The sequence below is a fragment of the Dendrobates tinctorius genome, unplaced genomic scaffold, assembly GCF_039654945.1.
Source record: "Dendrobates tinctorius isolate UK_male_01 unplaced genomic scaffold, ASM3965494v1 ptg000231l, whole genome shotgun sequence".
Classification (NCBI taxonomy): domain Eukaryota; kingdom Metazoa; phylum Chordata; class Amphibia; order Anura; family Dendrobatidae; genus Dendrobates; species Dendrobates tinctorius.
The window spans coordinates 17,423,005-17,441,869 of NW_027361898.1; the positions used below are offsets into that span (position 1 = coordinate 17,423,005).

The 18,865-nt window shown below is 41.8% G+C and overlaps 1 protein-coding gene across 1 annotated transcript in view; it reads left to right on the top strand.

Moving 5' to 3' along the window:
- NALF2 (NALCN channel auxiliary factor 2) overlaps positions 1-18,865 on the top strand; it is a 275,312-nt gene that overhangs the window by 215,433 nt on the left and 41,014 nt on the right. Inside the window, exon 2 of the mRNA XM_073556108.1 lies at positions 12,719-12,890. Within this exon, the coding sequence (XP_073412209.1) occupies positions 12,719-12,890 (172 nt within the window). The remainder of the gene's footprint in view (positions 1-12,718; positions 12,891-18,865) is intronic.

The window sequence follows — 18,865 nt, forward strand, 5'->3', positions numbered from 1 at the left end:
CCTGCCTATTACCATCATATTTATATACTTTGGTAGATCGGCTAAGGCTAGTTTCACATTAGCGTTTTTTTGCGCAGCGCATCGTGCGCATAAAAAACGCAAAGAAAAACGCAAAACAAACGCGAGTTTTTTTTCGTCATGCGAACGCTGATGCGTCAAAATAGCGCAGCGTTACTTGCGTTTTACATGCGTTTTTGCATGTGGTTGCGTTTTTTATGCGCATGCGTTTTTAGGTGTGACATTTCACAATAGAAAAATCTTTGACCACCAATGGGTCACCAGTGGGCGTGTCATTGGAATGATTTATAGACCCTGTACTGCTGAATTCATCAGATTTTGCTGCTGTTTCCGGTGTCAAGATGGACCTGCGTCTGGATAATTTCCGCTTCAAGCTGGATCTTGACATCGCGCTGTCTCAGGCGTATGCCTTTTGTTGCCAGCAAGAAAGGGAGAGGGAGAGACAGCAGAGACGGCAGCGGCGTCGGTTTTGGAGGCATCCAATCATCGAACTCCGGGCAAGCCGTGGAGCATATCACACGCTGTACAGCGAGCTACAGGAAAACCCGGAGAAATTTGCTGACTATACACGGATGTCCCAGGAAAGCTTCCTTGACTTGCTGGGTATGGTTGAAGGAAACATCCGGAGACGGGACACTCAGCTCCGGCGTGCCATTCCTCCCGAAGAAAGGCTCCTTGTCACCTTACGGTATGTATGTTGTTATGGTTGCATAATTTTTTTGGCTTTTTCCATTTTTTTTTTTTTTTTGGTCCAAAAAATTAGGTTTTTTTTGGCTATTGAATTTTAACAATATTTTTGGGAAATTGCTTTTTTGCATAATGGTTTTTCTTCTGTCATGTACTAATCCCAAGCCTTTATAAAATGTTTTTTTGCTATGTTGTATTAAAAAAACATGCAAAATAGTTAGGCCATGTACTTTTTTATTTTCAGTGTTTTTAGTAATACCCAAGACAGAAATATAATTATTTTTTCTTTTTATGTTTGGCAGGTTCCTGGCAACTGGAGAGAGTCTTTCATCCCTGCATTTCCAGTACTGGCTGGGAATCTCTACTTTATCCGGGATTGTTGCCGACACCTGCAGGGCTCTGTGGGATGTTCTGTGTCCGGAGTTTCTGCCATTGCCCACTGCCGAAAAGTGGCTTCAAATATCGGAGAAATTCTGGGCAGTCTGCAATTTCCCGAACTGCCTAGGAGCGGTGGACAGGAAGCACATCCGCATCACAAAACCCGCAAGAAGTGGCTCCGAGTACTACAACTACAAGAAGTACATTTCCACAGTCCTAATGGCCATTGCGGATGCAGACTGTCGGTTTGTGGCGGTGGACATAGGGGCATTCGGACGGGGCAACGATTCACAGACTTTTAAGAACTCTGATATGGGCTGGAGGTTGTACGGCAACCATTTCAATTTTCCATTGGCACGGCCTCTTCCCCAAACCCAAACTCCACCACTGCCATTTGTAGTGGTTGGGGATGAGGCATTTCAGATGTGCCCAAACCTGCTGAAGCCGTACTCCAGCCGTGACTTGGACCACCGCAAGAAAATTTTCAACTACAGGCTTACGAGGGCTCGCAGGACTGTAGAGTGCGCCTTTGGCATTCTAGTGTCCAGATGGCGAATTCTCAGCACCGCCATCAATCTCAAAATGGAAACAGTGGATGAGGTGGTGAAGGCCTGCGTGGTTCTGCACAATTTTGTTATGGCAAAGGAGCGGCCGAACTTTGACATGGATGAGCCTGCTGCCAACCCTTTGCCAGATTTTACTCAGCACCCTCTTCGGTCCTCAGTCGAAGTTGCCCAAATGAGGGACCAATTTGCAGACTTCTTTTTATCCGATGTTGGTCGTGTAGCATGGCAGGATCAAATGGTTTAATAGTTTTGTTGTTTGTTAAAAATAAAATACATGGTTTTTTATACCTGTACCCAGTGTACTGTGTCTTAATAAACTCCACTACTCACCTGCCCAGGTTAAAGTGAAGAAAGGGAAACCACCATAAAAAAATATATATATATATATATATATTTATATATATATATATATATATATTTATATATAAATATTTATATAAATATATATATATATATTTATATAAATATATATATATATTTATATAAATATATATATATATATATACCGTATATATATATATATTTATATATATATATTTATATATATATATATTTATATTTATATATATATATATATTTATATATTTATATATATATATATATTTATATATATATATATATATATATATATATTATTTTATTTTATTTTTTTTTTTGGTGGTTTCCCTTTCTTTACTTTATACCGGATGGTCAGCCATCCAACTCTGAAAGGGATACTATATTTCATTTTTTTTTTATTTATATATATATATATATATATATATATATATATATATATATATTTAAATATATATATATGTATATAAAAAAAAAAAAAATGAAATATAGTATCCCTTTCAGAGTTGGATGGCTGACCATCCGGTATAAACTAAAGAAAAACAAACCATAGTGTACGGCGCAGTGTGTGCAGGCGGCGAAAGACACAATAACCAAACATTATTTTGAAATAAAAATATAACATTTATTTTACTTATTTTTGAGTTGGTGGAAACTGGGGGGTGTGGAGGGATGAGGAACGGCTTTGGGTGGAGTAAGGGGTTCTAGGGGAAGGAGGAACCAAAGAAGTGGGGGAAGGGAGCCGAGGCAAGGAAAGTTGTGAAGTGGGAGGTGAGGGAGGAGGGAGGGTCAGAGTCTTCCTCTTTGTTTTTTTATGACTGTGGCCCGTCGTCTTGCTGCTGTCCTCGCTAGAGCCTGAGGACTGGCTAGACCCCGGGGACCGCCTTGAGCCTCTGGACCGCCTTGAGCCTCTGGACCGCCTTGAGCCTCTGGAACGCCTGGAGGCTGTGGACTGGCTGGAGCTGGGGGACCGCCTGGCGCTTGTGGACCGCCTGCCAGGATCTTGTACCTGCTGTGGCATGCTGGTGGTGGTGGATGTCCTGGCAGGGGCCGTAAATATTGAATGCGGGTCCCCCAGCTGATGCTGCTCCGAGGTGGTGGTGCTGGTGGTGGTGGCGGTCCATGCAGGTGTGGTGGCTGTGGCGGTCCATACCGGGGTGGTCCTCCCGCTGGTGGTGGTGGCGCTACAGGCAGGGGTGGTGACGACGGGCCATCCAGTGGTGGTGGCGGCAGCAGTGGTGGGCCAGGCAGGAGCAGCGCTTGGCATGGTGTTGGCGGGTAAGTGTCCAGCTGCACTCGGACTTGGGGCGGTATATTGGTGTCCGGCGAGGCTTGGAAGTGTGGTGGCTGTGCAGTGATATGCAGCAGAAGTAGGTAATGCTGTAAAACGAGTCAGGGGTGGCACCGGTGGAAATGCCACCGCTGACTGCTGCATAATCCTACTCTGCTGCATAGCCTGCATAAAAGCATTGTTGCAGGCCTGCATGACAGTCAACTGGAGGTCAGGGGTAAGGTGTTCCGCCGTGTCCCGAGCTATTTGGGTATAAAAATGATGCGCTGGTCTGGCGAGGTCGACTTCCAGGCGCTCAAGGCGACCCTCGATAGACTTGTAGCGTTGGTCCAAAAGGAGGAAACCACTCTCAAGTCTATTGGAGAGTGCCTTGAGGCTACTCTGAAAGACCGAGCTCAATTCAACGAACTCGGGCATGAGAGGCCTGTCCGAGGTCCTCTGCCGCTGCTGGCGGGAAGTGCCCGCAAAACCAGTGGCAGAGACCTGGGACAGGGGAACACCTGAGCGACCAGCTTCCTGGTCTCCAGATGACTGTGGTGCAGACCTGCAAGGTGCTTCCTCGCTGATGGATGGCTGGGAGGGGTCCGGGGCAGCTTGATGAAGGACCGCTTCGGGCCCAGGTTGCAGGGTGCTGCTCCAGGTGCTGTGAAAAGAAAAGAAAGAAATTACTACCATAAATTAACAATCGCCAACTCCTGTGGAATAGAAAAGCACAGAATAAAACACAATACAACTAGAAAATACTTACGTTCGGGAGGCAAGGACCGGTCTTAAAAATGCCAAGGCACGATGGTATCTGTACTTCGTGCCGGTCCTTGCCGCAGCACCACTGCGAACCTGCTTCTCCTGAGGGATATCCCTGTTGAAGCGGTCCTTCATCGAGCGCCAATGGGTTCTGACTTTGTTCACTGTGGTGGAAAAAAAAAAAAAGAAAAAAAGTAAGACTATGCACTGGAGGCTGTGATCATCCAACTGTGTGTGATGATAGAAACTCCATGGAGTTAATAGCATCACACACAGTTGGGTGATCCCGGCCAAGATCACTGCTGCATCACACTGCATTTAAATACTTACGAAAATCCTTGCGGACCCGGGGAGAGGCGTGGTCCCAGCCATCCATCAGCGATGCGGCCACCTCGTTCCAGAGCCGCCGGATCACCACGTTGTCCGAGTGCAGTTGGTGACGGGTGTCCCACAACGGGACTCGCTCCTGGACTAGACGAATGAGCTCGTCGTTGTCCAGGGCGAGGTCCTCCTCCCGCTGTGGAGCCTAGAAAAGAAAGACAAACATTAATCTTTGAAAGATTTTAAAATAAAAAATCTCGAAAACTAGCTGAAGAGCCCGGCGCTGCCCGGGCATAGTAACTAACTGTGGTTAGTTATAGAAAATTATAATTATCCTCCATCCCATAGTCCCGTGCCCATATACCATCATACATATCCTCCATCCCATAGTCCTGTGCCCATATACCCATCATACATATTCGCCATCCCATAGTCCTGTGCCCATATAACCATCATACATATTCGCCATCCCATAGTCCTGTGCCCATATACCCATCATACATATTCGCCATCCCATAGTCCTGTGCCCATATACCCGTCATACATATCCTCCATCCCATAGTCCCGTGCCCATATACCATCATACATATCCTCCATCCCATAGTCCCATGCCCATATACCCATCATATATATCCTCCATCCCATAGTCCCGTGCCCATATACCATCATACATATCCGCCATCCCATAGTCCCGTGCCCATATACCCAAACAAACAAACATAAACACACACACACACACACACACATATACACATACACACATACATACTTTGAGCTTTAGATATTGATACACAAGCCATTAAAAAAAATTTTTGTTTTAAATGAAAATAAATGCAAAAAAAAGCAACAAACATCGAAAAAAACAACCATGAAAATTTAAAAAAAAAACTTTAAAAAATACCAAAAAAAAAAAAATAAAAATAAACCAGCCTAGAAAATAAGTAAAAAAAAAAAACAGTCCGTCTGTACTTACATCACGTCTTCCCGCCCGCACTTGGCCTTGCTGCTCCTGCCGTTCCTCCGGTGGTGGTGGCGTGATGGAGGATGAGGTCTGAAAATTAAACCAAAAAAATTAACCACATGTGTTTATTTTTTCCAATCCATACGGAAGCATGGTACTCACTTCTTCTGCCTCTTGCCCTGTCCCGGGGACATGTTCCTCACCAGATGAAGACATGCTGCAATAAAAAAAAAAAGAGACATAAGTACTATAGAAATGTATTGAAATTTCAGCCAGACATTAGGTTTTTCATACTTACATTGGTGCAGCTTGTGCTGTGTGTCCACTCGTGAGCAATCCTTAAAGTATTGTGGAATCCCAGTGCCCACACCATTTTATCACCTTGGTTTAATTTTTTTTTTTTACTGTCTAGACCACATTTCAGTCGTGTTTATCTTAAAAACGCATGTGCATAAAAACGCAAGCATGCGCAAGACCATGCGCACGTATGCGCTACCATAGGCTCCAATGTGGAGTTTTTGCGCATTCCGTGCGCAAGCGTGCGCATGCGTTTTTTTGACGAGACAGGGCGGGACCAAAAATGCAACATGTTGCGTCTGACGCGCCTGGCGCGAAAGACAAAAAAACGCATGCGCACGAAAGCGCAAGTATGCGCAAGACCATGCGCACATCATGTTAAATATAGGTGCGCAGTGCGCATGCGCACTGGTGCGCACGATGCGCTGCGCACAAAAGCGCAAATGTGAAACCAGCCTAACTTGGCTGCACATGGAGGTAGACACGGGTACAATGTCTCTTTAAAACTTCTGATGGTTTATTATACATGCAGAGTAAACCAACACAAAGTGAAAATAAACACCACCATTTGGTCAAAACAGGAAAACACAACAAAATGGTATACACTCTCTGCAGCTGCGGGGATCCGTCTGCTCAGGATATAACAACCGGGTTGAGTACAGTTTAAAACAAAAGACACTTCTCTGAAGCTGCCGACTCCAGACACACTGAACACTGAATGCCTCAGGAGGCTGACTATTTAAACCCTGGGGTGGAGATAATGTGGACAACCTCCCACCCTTCTCTATGGTTGTCCACAAAAACCTAGCCCTTAAAATGGCTGATTAACCCCTCTCAACACATAATTTGCTGGAGGTAACTTCTGGGTTTCAAATCACTGAAGCCTCAGTGAAACGTATCTCCCCTCCAGCACTTTGCCAATTTTTTTTGTATATATATATGGCCAGGATCACACATGAGAGAAACATGGCCGAGTCTCGCATGTTAATACCAGACACCGCCGCCGGCACTCGGGAGCGGAGCGTGCGACCGCATAGCAATACATGCAGCTGAACGCTCCGAACCTGAGTGCCGCGGCAGTGCCAGGTATTAACATGCGAGACTTGGACGTGTTTCTCTCGTGTGATCCCGGCCTATTATATTCAGGGTGAACAGTTTTTCCTTATATTCAGGTCCACGTTTTTTTTTTTGCTATATTCAGGGTGTGCAGTAGTTAATTTGTAAAAACATATTTGGTAGGGTGTCCCAGGACCAAAAAAGCTTGGGAAACATTGATGGATCAATTCTTCTAGGGAAGAATACAGCCTCCTGGTGAAGTAACATATGAGATTTTAGTGGTACAATGTCCACAAAATAACCCCGCAGATGCACAGTAGAGCCGTGAGGTGAGCATCATTTGGTGTAGGGTGTATCAGGTTATCATGGTTTTAGTCTGGTTTGGAAGATTTGCTGCTGAAATTTCTGCAACTAAAAATATGTTAATGAGTGTGGACCAAGAAAGTTCTCTGGACATTCTGTAAGAAATGTCTCACTTGTGACTATACCATAACAAGCATTATTGAAATAGCATCTAATCTGTGAATCTGCTCCAGTGGAAAATATAATGTCACAACGCCATGGTATGTGACAGTGAATCCATTACATACGGTACATATCTCAAACAGCGCTACTTCTGATGATAAAAAAGAACTGAAACACTGGAGTGCCGTATGGCACCATTTATTCATATGCTTGTGTGCATGTGGTTTAAGAAAGAGCAGCGATTACAATATTTTTCTGAAAACCGATATTGAGGTAGATTAGTTTTTTCAGGAAGTAAGCTGTAGTTTTTGAACCAATATCAATGTATTAGACAAAATGGATAAATATAAACTGAACAAATCACCATGCACAAAGAAGTTTCTGATGAATAGTAGTGGTGCACGGGAGAAATAAGTCCCAGCTGGGTCCTGAGTTGATGAAAAAGGTTTGGCAATCCAGCACTGCTTGAGAAAAGATTAAAACTTCACTTATGTTTTTTCATTTAAAAACAATAAATTTGTACATGCATCGTATCTTCTGAGATTCACTGATACGGTGAGATCGCCGAGCTGCCTTCCATACAACAATCCAGGGGCGACACATTCTAACATGCCAAAGTAGCAAAGCCAGTCTGCTTCAAGGGCTCCAATGACCCAACTAAAGATCCTCATTCCTGTGTTTAAAGGGCTTGTCCACTACTTGGACAACCCCTTCTTGATCGAAATGTTTGGCCCCACAAAATAATAAAGCTTATACTCACCTCCTGTGACGACGACATTCCCGGGAATTTGGGCTGCAGCTAATCTCTGACTTCTTCCTGCTCAAAACATCCGAAGGTGGAGACAGTAACATCAGCACTGATTGGGCACCGGGGTCATATGTCACAACACCGCATGACAGCCTCGGGGAGAGCAAGTGTCGACACTGTGGGAACAGAGAAGGCACAGGAGGTGAGTATAAGGTTTATTATGTTATCCAGGCCAAGCGAGGGGTATGAGAAGAAGTTGTCCAAGTAGTGGACAACTTCTTTAACAGCTAAGCCACCCCTGCATGACATTACCATTATCATCCTTCAGGCTGGCCACAAAAGCTCAGCCTATTCACCACCATTGTGTAACAGCTTAAGTAATACAGCTTTGAACTCTAATTATGCTCCTAATATGTGAAGTACCAAAAAATATTAAGTGAAAATCATTGAAAAAACAAATAAAAATCTTACTATATATGTTATTATAACTTAAGTTATTACAACTTAAGTTGTAATAATTAAAATTAGTCCCCCCATAACTTGCCCCCCTCTTCCACCTGACTCCCAAATCACAATATCACAGCTGTGAAAATAATATACCAATCTGATTTGATTTAAATCACCTTTCATTCTGACTTTTAGCTTATTTCTTTATTTACTTATTTTTTATATTGTAAATAAAACCAGGCTAAAATTTAAAGAGTCATCCTTCAGCACTCAGGAGAGGAAAAACTCCCTTTGGAGGAAACCTCCAAGGAACCTTGACTGAAAGGTTGCCCTCCCTTGAGCTTAGAAAGGTGATGCCAAAAATGCCAATCAATATAGTGTTTTTATTTTTTGTTTGCTTTTTATTTATTATATGCTAACATGTACAAAGAAAGGTTACAGATAAAGGATGCAATAATACACAAAGTTAGCCTAAACAGGGTAAGGAGTCAAGTAAGATATCAAGTATACAATTCCACAGTAATACAAAGACAAAGGGAGCAGGGGGCCGGGAAATGCTTCTGCCTTCTCTTCTGGTAGGAAAAAGAGGAAGCGACAGGAAGTTATATCTTTCCAGAAACTCCTTGCGCCCAACAGTAATAAGAAAACAGGCACATAAGCAGACTCCTGCTTCTAAAAGGAAAAAATCCAACCTAATACAATCAGTATAAATATAGACAATAAAAACTCCAGGACTTGAAGGTCCCCCCTTTCCTACAGTTATTTGCTCCCTTTGCCTAGTACTCCAGGGAGATAATTCCAACAGACGCGTTTCATGCTATCAAGAAGCACTGAATCATTCCCAGGGGAAGCCCCAGAGGAAGCCAACGCAAAACGCGCGTTGGGGCTGCTGTGGTGACATTCTACATGGGTTAATTATGAGTGAGAGCTGTCTTGTTATTTATGTGACTGTATGTAGTTTAAGGTATTTGCTCTTAACAAGCACTCATTGATACTATTTTTGATGCACCATAAAGATTGCACATACTGTAGGTAATGTTAATGAACTTTTTTAGCACTAGCACTTTGACATAGTTTAATCAGGTTCATGCTAATCCCATCCCAAGATTATAATGACTAGTAGGTATCATACTTTATAACACCTGACTCGTGCTACTGATCATGTCTAATATGTATTATACTTGTTTGCCTATGTTTATTGGTAAATTACATAAAATTGTGATATTTTTAGCATGGACTATTTACTCCATTGTTTTTGGTATTGTCATCATAGCTAGGGAAGCAGAATCTACTGTGGAACATATATAGGGTTAGTTAGTCAAGTAGGCAAATGAAGGCAAACAAATAGAGCAGTAATAGTAAGCAATGACACAAAGAAGCATGAAACGCTTCGGGTGGAATGTGATCATAAGGATAACATTTAAAGAGAAGCCAATCCATGCACAAACTTGCTGTTTTTAAATGAAAAGGTAAAAGCAAAGTTTTTTTTTCTCAAATGGTGAAGCTAGCAAACACCAAACACTTTTCAGCTAATCAATATATTAGAACAATGCATAAAAAGAACAAACAAAACATAATATATTATTAATACCTGCAAATTTCAGTTTGCAAGCTTGAAGTTATGGTAAAATTGATATAACATTGCTGCTGACAGTAAAATACAGTGCTCTTATATTGTAGTATCCTATGCATCCGATGGAGCAGTGATCTACCTATAGTCATGTAGTTTTGTTATATTACCTTTTATTACCACCAGGTGGCATTTGTTGACTTTATTTTTAAAGCAATGTAGTTAATATAAAGTTAGTACCTGCCGGGTCATTGTCTGATCTGCACACGATATGTTAACATTTCAATAGATGTACAATGGGTATAAAATGTCTACCCGCCCTTGTTAAAATTCTAGGTTTTTGTCATTTATAAAACATCATTTCAGACCTTTTTATTCAACTTTACTGTCATCTATATTCTGTTCAATTCAATTGAAAAATAAACTGGAATCTTTTCAGGTAGAAAAAGGAAAACAATGCTTGAATGTGTTTGCATAAATATGTACATCCTTAAACTATTACTTTGTTGGTGTCCTTTGAATTTATGACAGCATTCAGTCTTTTGGGGTAGGAGTTTATATTAATGGAACATCTAGAATTGGAAATCTTTGCCCCCTCTTGCTTGTAGTAGCCATACCTCCCAACTTTTGAAGAAGGGAAAGAGGGACAAAGGATGACCTCATTTCCGGCGGTCAGTTTACAGCACGTCACTTCCTGTGGAACGTGACTCGTCACTGCTAGCTTTTAACCCCGGGGCTCCCAGTCCCCGGGGTTTCCGCCATGTACTCTGCTGTCACTGTCCGTGATTGTGGGTAAGAAAACCTCCCGGCCGGGATAGGGACTCAAAATCGGGACTGTCCCGCTGTATCCGGGACGGTTGGGAGGTATGGTACTAGCTCCATATCTGACAGATTGGGGACATCTCCTGTGTACAGTGCCCTCTTCAGTTCACCCTCAGATTTTCAATTGGACTCAGGTCTGGGGCTGGGCTCTTCTTCGATCTTCTTCTGGTCAAGCCATTCTTTTGTTGCTATCAGGGTATGTCTCTGAAAAAAGTATTATACTAAATTTGACATATTTGCATACTTCTTTTAATGCTACCTAGTGTTAGGACTACTAGTGATAGGTATAGGTTCGATGGGGCTAGAGCTAATGATAGGGCCAGCATTACGTCAAGTGTAAAAAAAAATACTGATATAAAAAAAGTGTAGTAAAATAAACCTTTCAGAAAAAAGCTGAAAAAATGGAGAGGTGAAGTGCAAACTATGAACGGGGCCAAAATGCAATGTGAAAGCATTGGAGTTCTCCCATGTTTTTAAAGTTATGTTTCTGGTATCTTACAGATATGTTTTTTTTTACAGAAAGAAAAGAAAAATATTTTATTATCATAGAAAATTGCTTTATTAGTTTTAACTTTCTTGTACCTTTCTGTAACTCACATCGGGTGGTTGAATATTCTTCTCTTGCCAGTATACAGTATATGCAATGACTTAAAAAAATCATTTCTGATTATGGTTTGTTTTTATGTCAGGAAATTAATGGGGATCTTTCTCAAGATTTTTTCATTTAAACTGCAAATCTGTCAGCAATACAAACTTCATACATTAGTAAATAGGTTTCTTGTACCTGATGTGACCAGTGCACTTACTTTGAAAATCTGTATGAGAATCTCTGGACTCCTAAAATGATCAATTTAAAATCTGGATTATACAGCTATTCTGACACGGATTTTCAAGGTGCACCAGTCCTATCAGATTTAAGAGATCTATTTATTAATGTGTGCAGTTTGTATTGTGAAATCTGGTGACAGATCTGCTTTAAAGGGCTATTCTCATGTTTGGAAGTTATGCCCTATCTATCTTTAGGGGATAATTTCCCTATCGCTGGGGGTCCTACCACTAGAACCCCAACTGATCCCAAGAACCGGGGTGAATCAAGTGGTGGTTGATCATGCGCACCAGCACTCCATTCATTCTCAATGTTGACCGCTGGAGATAGTCAAGTACAGGGCTCATCTATCTCTGGTGGTCCCATAAGTGGGAGTTCTTTATTATACACTCTTCTTAAAGCATCTCTCAGTGCTACTGTCACGACCCACACGGGTCAGTCCAGCGGATGGCACAACAAACACCAACAACGGGGATGGAAAAAGTCAGAGGAAGGTCCTAACAATAGGAAACAAGGGATGGGGCACCTCCTAACACAGTCTGTGTCTTTCCCTAAGCTCCCCTAGCGGCCTATGTGGGTCCTTCCCCCCGCCGCTATTACGTGCCTAGTCCCTGGCTGTCACCTCACAATATCCTGGCTAGTGCACTGGCCGGCAAGGACTCTAGCATCACCACTGCAGATGGTATAAACACAGGGAGTAGTGTCAAGCATGAGACAGACAAAGACAGGGAATAGGAAAACTTAGTTTTTAAGCTTCTGCTGCAAGCTCCACACAGTAGAGGATATGGAACCAAGACCTCAAGCAGCTGATACACTGCAGACACCAGAGAGCTCCCAACTCCTCCCCTGGTCTCCAGAATAAAACTATCACTAACAGTCAGCTGATGCGTCAGGTAACTATTTAAAGGATGGTGGGAGTGGTCACCACCCACATCAGCTGACCTAGCAACAGAGCAGCTTCCAGCAGGGAAACTGACATTAACCCTTGCTGGCCAAAAGTAAAAACCACGTTTAAATTAAAGCAGACCCAGTGCTGTTTATGACTTCAAAAATGAGTTGTGACAGCTAGCTTGCTTTATGCTTGAGTGATGTCTTCATCTATGGCGTCTATAGTCTTTAACTTATTGTTACAGCTGATTACATTTGCAAAGTTTTGACATTTTTCTAATTATTATTCATCCATAGGCTGTCTACAAGGCCTGGCTGTGCTCAGAATATTTTAATGTGACGCAACGACAGTGTCGAAATGGCATCCCCTGTAAGCAGTACTGCCTGGAAGTGCAAACCCGCTGTCCCTTCATACTACCTGATAATGATGACGTAATTTATGGAGGGTTACCAGGCTTCATCTGTACAGGTAAGAAATAATGAGGATATTTTGCTAGAGCAAATTATTTGTGTCCAAAAAAATATGGTATCACAAAAAAGAACTTCATCCTACAAAAGAGAGAACGTGGTATTAAGCTGAAAACAAGAATGTGCAGGTGTGCCCATCTTCATTAAAACTAGCGCTTTGTCCACCACTCTTGATGAACTGTTCACTTGAGTACAACATGCCTAATTCATTAGGAGTGTTCACCCTTTAATGAATTTGGCTCCTCTGTCAGCGGCCATACACCGCCGCCAGGAAAGTATGCCAGTCTGTGGCCTAAGGACATTTCTGTTATAATGTTCACCACTTTTGTGGCATAAATAATGATGAAATGGTCAGATGAGCTTTTCCTAGGTAAGATCTGCCCATTTTTTCCAAAAAAGTTGGTGCACATGGCTGAAATTGGAATAAAAATGCCAAAAGTCACAATATTTTTGCTCTACTATGAACTTTGCATAAATGTTGCAACAGTTCGCACCAAAATTCTGGCAAAAACTGATGAATTACGAGGAAAGTCTTAGTAAAGCTTTATTTGGAAGATGCTGATGTAAAGTAGCTCTCCACTAATAATAAGATAGACTGATCAAATCCAATTTACCGTATATCAACTTGTGCCAAAATGCAGTCGTTCCAGCCTACTGCTTAAAGTCCAAACCATATAACAAACATCATAAAATATATCCAGTCTGTTCCAACAATTTCCTATATGATTATATTTCAGTCTTTAGATTAACATTTGAATCAGTTCATAGAATTAATATTCATCATAATCACTATAGTGAATAAAGGACACAGACTCCGGTGCGAACGGTCCATATGCTCCAAGCAAAATGAGACTTGTAGAGAGGCCGAGACGCTGTCCGATGATCCAAGGTCAGCACCTGCAGTGACGTTTAAAGCAGTGCTCCCAGCGATTCTTTGTTTCATAATCCTCTCTAAAAATGTACGTTCTGTAGTGTGTTATTGATCGCAGTCTTCTCTGGACTCCAGCCCCGATCCGGCCTCTTCTGGACCAAATGACCTACCTGAAATTAGGATATCCGGATCACACAGGGGTTTATTTGTGGACTGAAAGTTGCTTTCTCATCGTAAATCGTGTTGTGAGCCTCATAGACGTGCATTGGTAAAGTAGCTACCGCTCTACACAGTAAATGCTGAAAAGCGGCTACATACATAAATGTAGTCCAGAAGAGGACTGGAGCAATGCTGGTAATCTACAAAGATGGTGGTGGATAAGCATTACAGGCACTTGCACTACCTCACATGTGTAGTTAGAAAGAGTTAAGAAAAAATAATTCGTGAGAACGCTACTTTAACACATCAATATGTTCATATTCTGTATCCACTTCTATTTGTTGGTGTATGTCCTATTCTTAAAGCTGCAATATTTCCATATAGTTTATAACTTTTGCTAGAATTTATAATTTGACCTTTCTATGAACATGAAGATTAACTACTGGTTGGGATAACACATGGTATGCCAAATCCATGAAGGGCATCAAAATCTGCCATGTGCAAAAACCCAATAAAGGGTAAAAATCAAAGAGTACAAATAGCAACAATATGTTCAATCCACATTAGCTAAGAAATAATGTGTTTTTTTTTCAGAACACACGTAAGTTGATTTATCCAACTCCGGGGGTAAACACATTTCTACAATTCGGCTTCATTAACCACTTAGGGTATGTTTCCACTGTCAGGATTGGCTCAGTATTTGCTCTGGATTTGACGCAGATGAAATCTGCATCTGAGATCACTTGCAGGTCACCTGCGTTTTTGATGCGTTTTTTTATGCGGATATTCATGCGTTTTTTTTCATGCGGATTTGTAAGCTAAATAAAGATATACAATAAAAAGGAATTGTTATGTAATTTCCTTGTCCAACCTCTTCTTTTGCATACTCCATTGAAGAATAATGTTTACACACACAGATAGATAGATAGATCTATAGATAGATAGATAGATCTATAGATAATTCCAAGCCCGATGTTTAGTAATAAACATAATAAAATGGTACATAAAGAGTTAGGCCGGGATCACAGATGTGAGAAACTCCTACAAGTCTCGCATCTTAACACCCGGCACTGCCACCGACACTCGGGAGCGGAGCGTGCGGGTGCATGTATTTTTTCCTCTCTCTCTTCCCACTGCCATGTAGCGGTGGCATATGGGGTAATAAGGGGTAAATGTCACCTTTGTATTGTAAGGTGACACCTGGTTAGTAATGGAGAGGTGTCAATAAGACACCTCTCCATTACTAATCCTAAGGTTTGTAAAGGGTTAAATAAACACAAATACAGTAAGAATAAAGTATTTTAATGAAATAAAACACCACACAGTTTTACAATTTTATTATACTCCTAATCCATGGGAATCCCTCGTTCTCCTGAAAAAAAACAAACAAACACAAATACTTCCTGTCCGATGTAATCCAATTAATAACGAGTGTCCCACGACGAGTCCAGTACTGCTACATCTGGATGCATCATCTAGACATAGCAGAGCTTGTAGATGACCACCAGAGATCTCCGTCGTTCACCTACACTTTATTTCTCGCTGTCAGCTTACCAAGAGAACTAGCCTAGTGTGACCCGAGATAACCCCCGGTCACGTGCACAGCAGTACTCGCGGTAAACTAAGTTATCGTGAGAACTGCAGTGGATGTGGACTTCCGGCGGTGGGATAGGTAAGACATTAGGTAAATTAGTAGACATGCGTAGTAAGCTGCATTTTCACAGTTATTACTCATGTGACTGATCATTAGATGCGGTTTTACTGCATCTAATGATAGTCTATGGGAAATTTATGCTGCGGGGATGGAGTGTCTCCGCATTGTATACAGACATGATGTGGTCTATAAAGACGCGCCGCATGTCCGGTTAAGCAGGTCTGCCGCCTACGTCTCTGAACGAATAGTGAAGATGGGATTTCATGAAATCCCCTCCACTATGCTGTAACATCTGGACGCTGCGGGTTTGACGCTGCGGATGTACGCAATGTCAAACCCGCAGCATTTGCTGAGCGTGGAAACAGCCTAAAGGATGGAGCCACTTTTGGCCTTAATGACCAAGTCCATTTTTCAAATCTGACATGTGTCAATTTTTTGTGGCAATACCTCTGGAATACTTCATTATATCTCAGTGATTTGGAGATCGTTTTTTGTGACACATGGTACTTTATGTTTGTGGTAAATTTAGATCGTTTTTAGAAAGCGATCTGAAATTTGATGAGAAAAAACATTAGCAATTTTCAAACTTTGAATACTTATACCCTTGAACCAGATAGTAATATTACACAAACTGCAGTAGTTCATAAATAATATTTCCCATAAGTCTGCTTTACATCAACATCACTTTTCCAGCGTACTTTTATTTTGTTAGGGTGATAGGAGAGGTCAAATTTAACAGCTATTTTTCTATTTTTTTTTTCAAAGAAATCTACAAATCCCATTTTTTATAAATCTGTTGAGGTTTAAAGGGGAGTGCTTGCAACAACACGCCACCTCAAATTGACTTTTTAAAACTGCATCTCACAAAACATTCCAAACTTCTTTCAGGAAATTTGTTAAGTCTCCAGGTGTTTTACAGGAACAAACACAAAGTGAAATTAATTTTTCTTCCACTAAAATATTGATTTACCCTCAAGTTTTTATTCTCATAAGGGGTTATAGGAAAAAGTTTACCTCATAATTGTTACACAACTTCTCCTGAATGTGGTGGTATCCCACATATATATTTAGTTAAAAATGGCTTTTTGGGCTCAGAAGTGAAGAAGCGCTATTTGATTTTTTGAGTAAAAATTTGGCTGGAATAGAATGCGGAATCATAGAATGTTAGAGTTGGAGTGGACCGCCAGGGTCATCGTGTCCAACCCCCTGCTCAATGCAGGATTCACTAAACCATCTCAAGCAGATGTCTGTCCAACCTCTGGTTGAAGACTTCTATTGAAGGAGAACTCACCAGTTCTCGTGGCAGCCTGTTCCACTCATTGATCACCCTCACTGTCAAAATGTTTTTTCTAATATCTAAGCTATATCTTCTCCCTTTCAGTTTCATCCCATTGCTTCTAGTCTTTCCTTGTGCAAATGAAAATAAGGATGATCCCTCTACACTGTGAGAGCATTGAGATATTTGTAGACGACTATTAAGTCTCCTCTTAGTCTTCTCTTTTGCAAGCTAAACATTCCCAAAAAATGGCATGCCATACTACATTAACCCCTTCCTGACATCCGACGTACTATCCCGTCCACGGTACCCGGGCCCGTATGACCGTGGACGGGATAGTACGTCTACCGCGATCAGCGGCGCCCACGTGGTGAGCGCCGCTGATCGCGGCTGGGTGTCAGCTGACACCCGGCACTATGTGTCAGGGGCGGTCACGGACCGCCCCCGACACGTTAACCCCTTGCACACCGCAATCAAACATGATCGCGGTGTACCGGGAGTTAAAGGGAAGCATCGGCAGGGAGGGGGCTCCCTCCGTGCTTCCCTGAGCCCCCCACGGCAGCGCAATGTGCAGCGCTGCTGCGGGGGGCTCCTATCCTCCAGGCCCCCGAATCCAAGATGGCGACGGGGGCCTTCGGGGACCTGAGGAAGCTGGCTTCCTCAGTGCCTGCAAAGCGCAGGCAAGAGGAAGTCTGCTTCAATGCCTGTGACAGATTGCTGATCTGTCACAGTGATCTGTGATGTGACAGATCAGCGATCTGTCACAGGACAGTGATGTCCCACCTGGGACTATGTAATAAAGTAAAAAAAAAATAAAAAAAAAATGTAAAAATAAATTAAAAAAAATCGCCAAATAAATTAGTAAAAAAAAAAAAAATATTCCCCAATAAATTCATTTTTTGAAAATAATAAAAAAAACAAACAATAAAAGTACACATATTAGGTATCGCCGCGTCCATAATGACCCGCCCTATAAAATTGTCCCATTAGTTAACCCTTTTAGCGAACCCCTTAAAAAATAAAAATAAAAAACGAAGCAAAAAATAATGATTTATTATCATACCGCCAAACAAAAAGTGTAATAACGCGCGATCAAAAAGACGCATATAAATATCCATGGTACCGCTGAAAACGTCATCTTGTCCCGCAAAAAACGAGCTGCCACACAGCATTATCAGCGAAAAAATAAAAAAGTTATAGCTCACAGAATAAAGCGATGCAAAAATAATTATTTTTTATATAAAATAGTTTTCATTGCATAAAACCGACAAAAACATAAAAAAACGACCTAAATGAGGTATCGCTGTAACCATACTGACCCGAAGAATAAAACCGCTTTATCAATTTTACCGCACGCGGAACGGTGTAAACGCACCCCCCCAAAAGAAATTCATGAAACGCTGGTTTTTGTTCATTCTGCGTCCCAAAAATAGGAATAAAAAGCGATCAAAAAATGTCACGTGCCCGAAAATGGTACCAATAAAAACGTCAACTCGTCCCGCAAAAAATAAGACCTCACATGACTCAGTGGGTCAAAATACGGAAAAATTATAGCTCTCAAAATGTGGTGATGCAAAAACTATTTTACAATAAAAAGCGTCTTTTAGCGTGTGACAGCCGCCAAACATAAAAACCGCCATAAATAGTAAGTCAAACCCCCCGTTATCACCCCCTTAGTTAGGGAAAAATAATAAAACTAAAAAAAAAGTATTTATCTCCATTTTCCCGTTAGGGTAAGGCTGTGTGCACACGCTGCGGATTAGGTGCGGATTCATCCGCGCAGATTTTGTAAAATCCGCAGGTGAAACCGCAGGTCAAAAGACCTGCGGTTTTACCTGCAGATTGCTCTGCGGTTTTGTCCTGCGGTTTTTCATCTCCTCATTAGAGGAGATGGCAAACCGCAGGAGAATCCGCAGAAAGAATTGACATGTCAATTCTTTCTGCGGATTGAAAACCGCAGATAATCCGCGCGGAAAATTCCGCACCGTCTGCACTGCGGTTTTTGATTCCCATAGG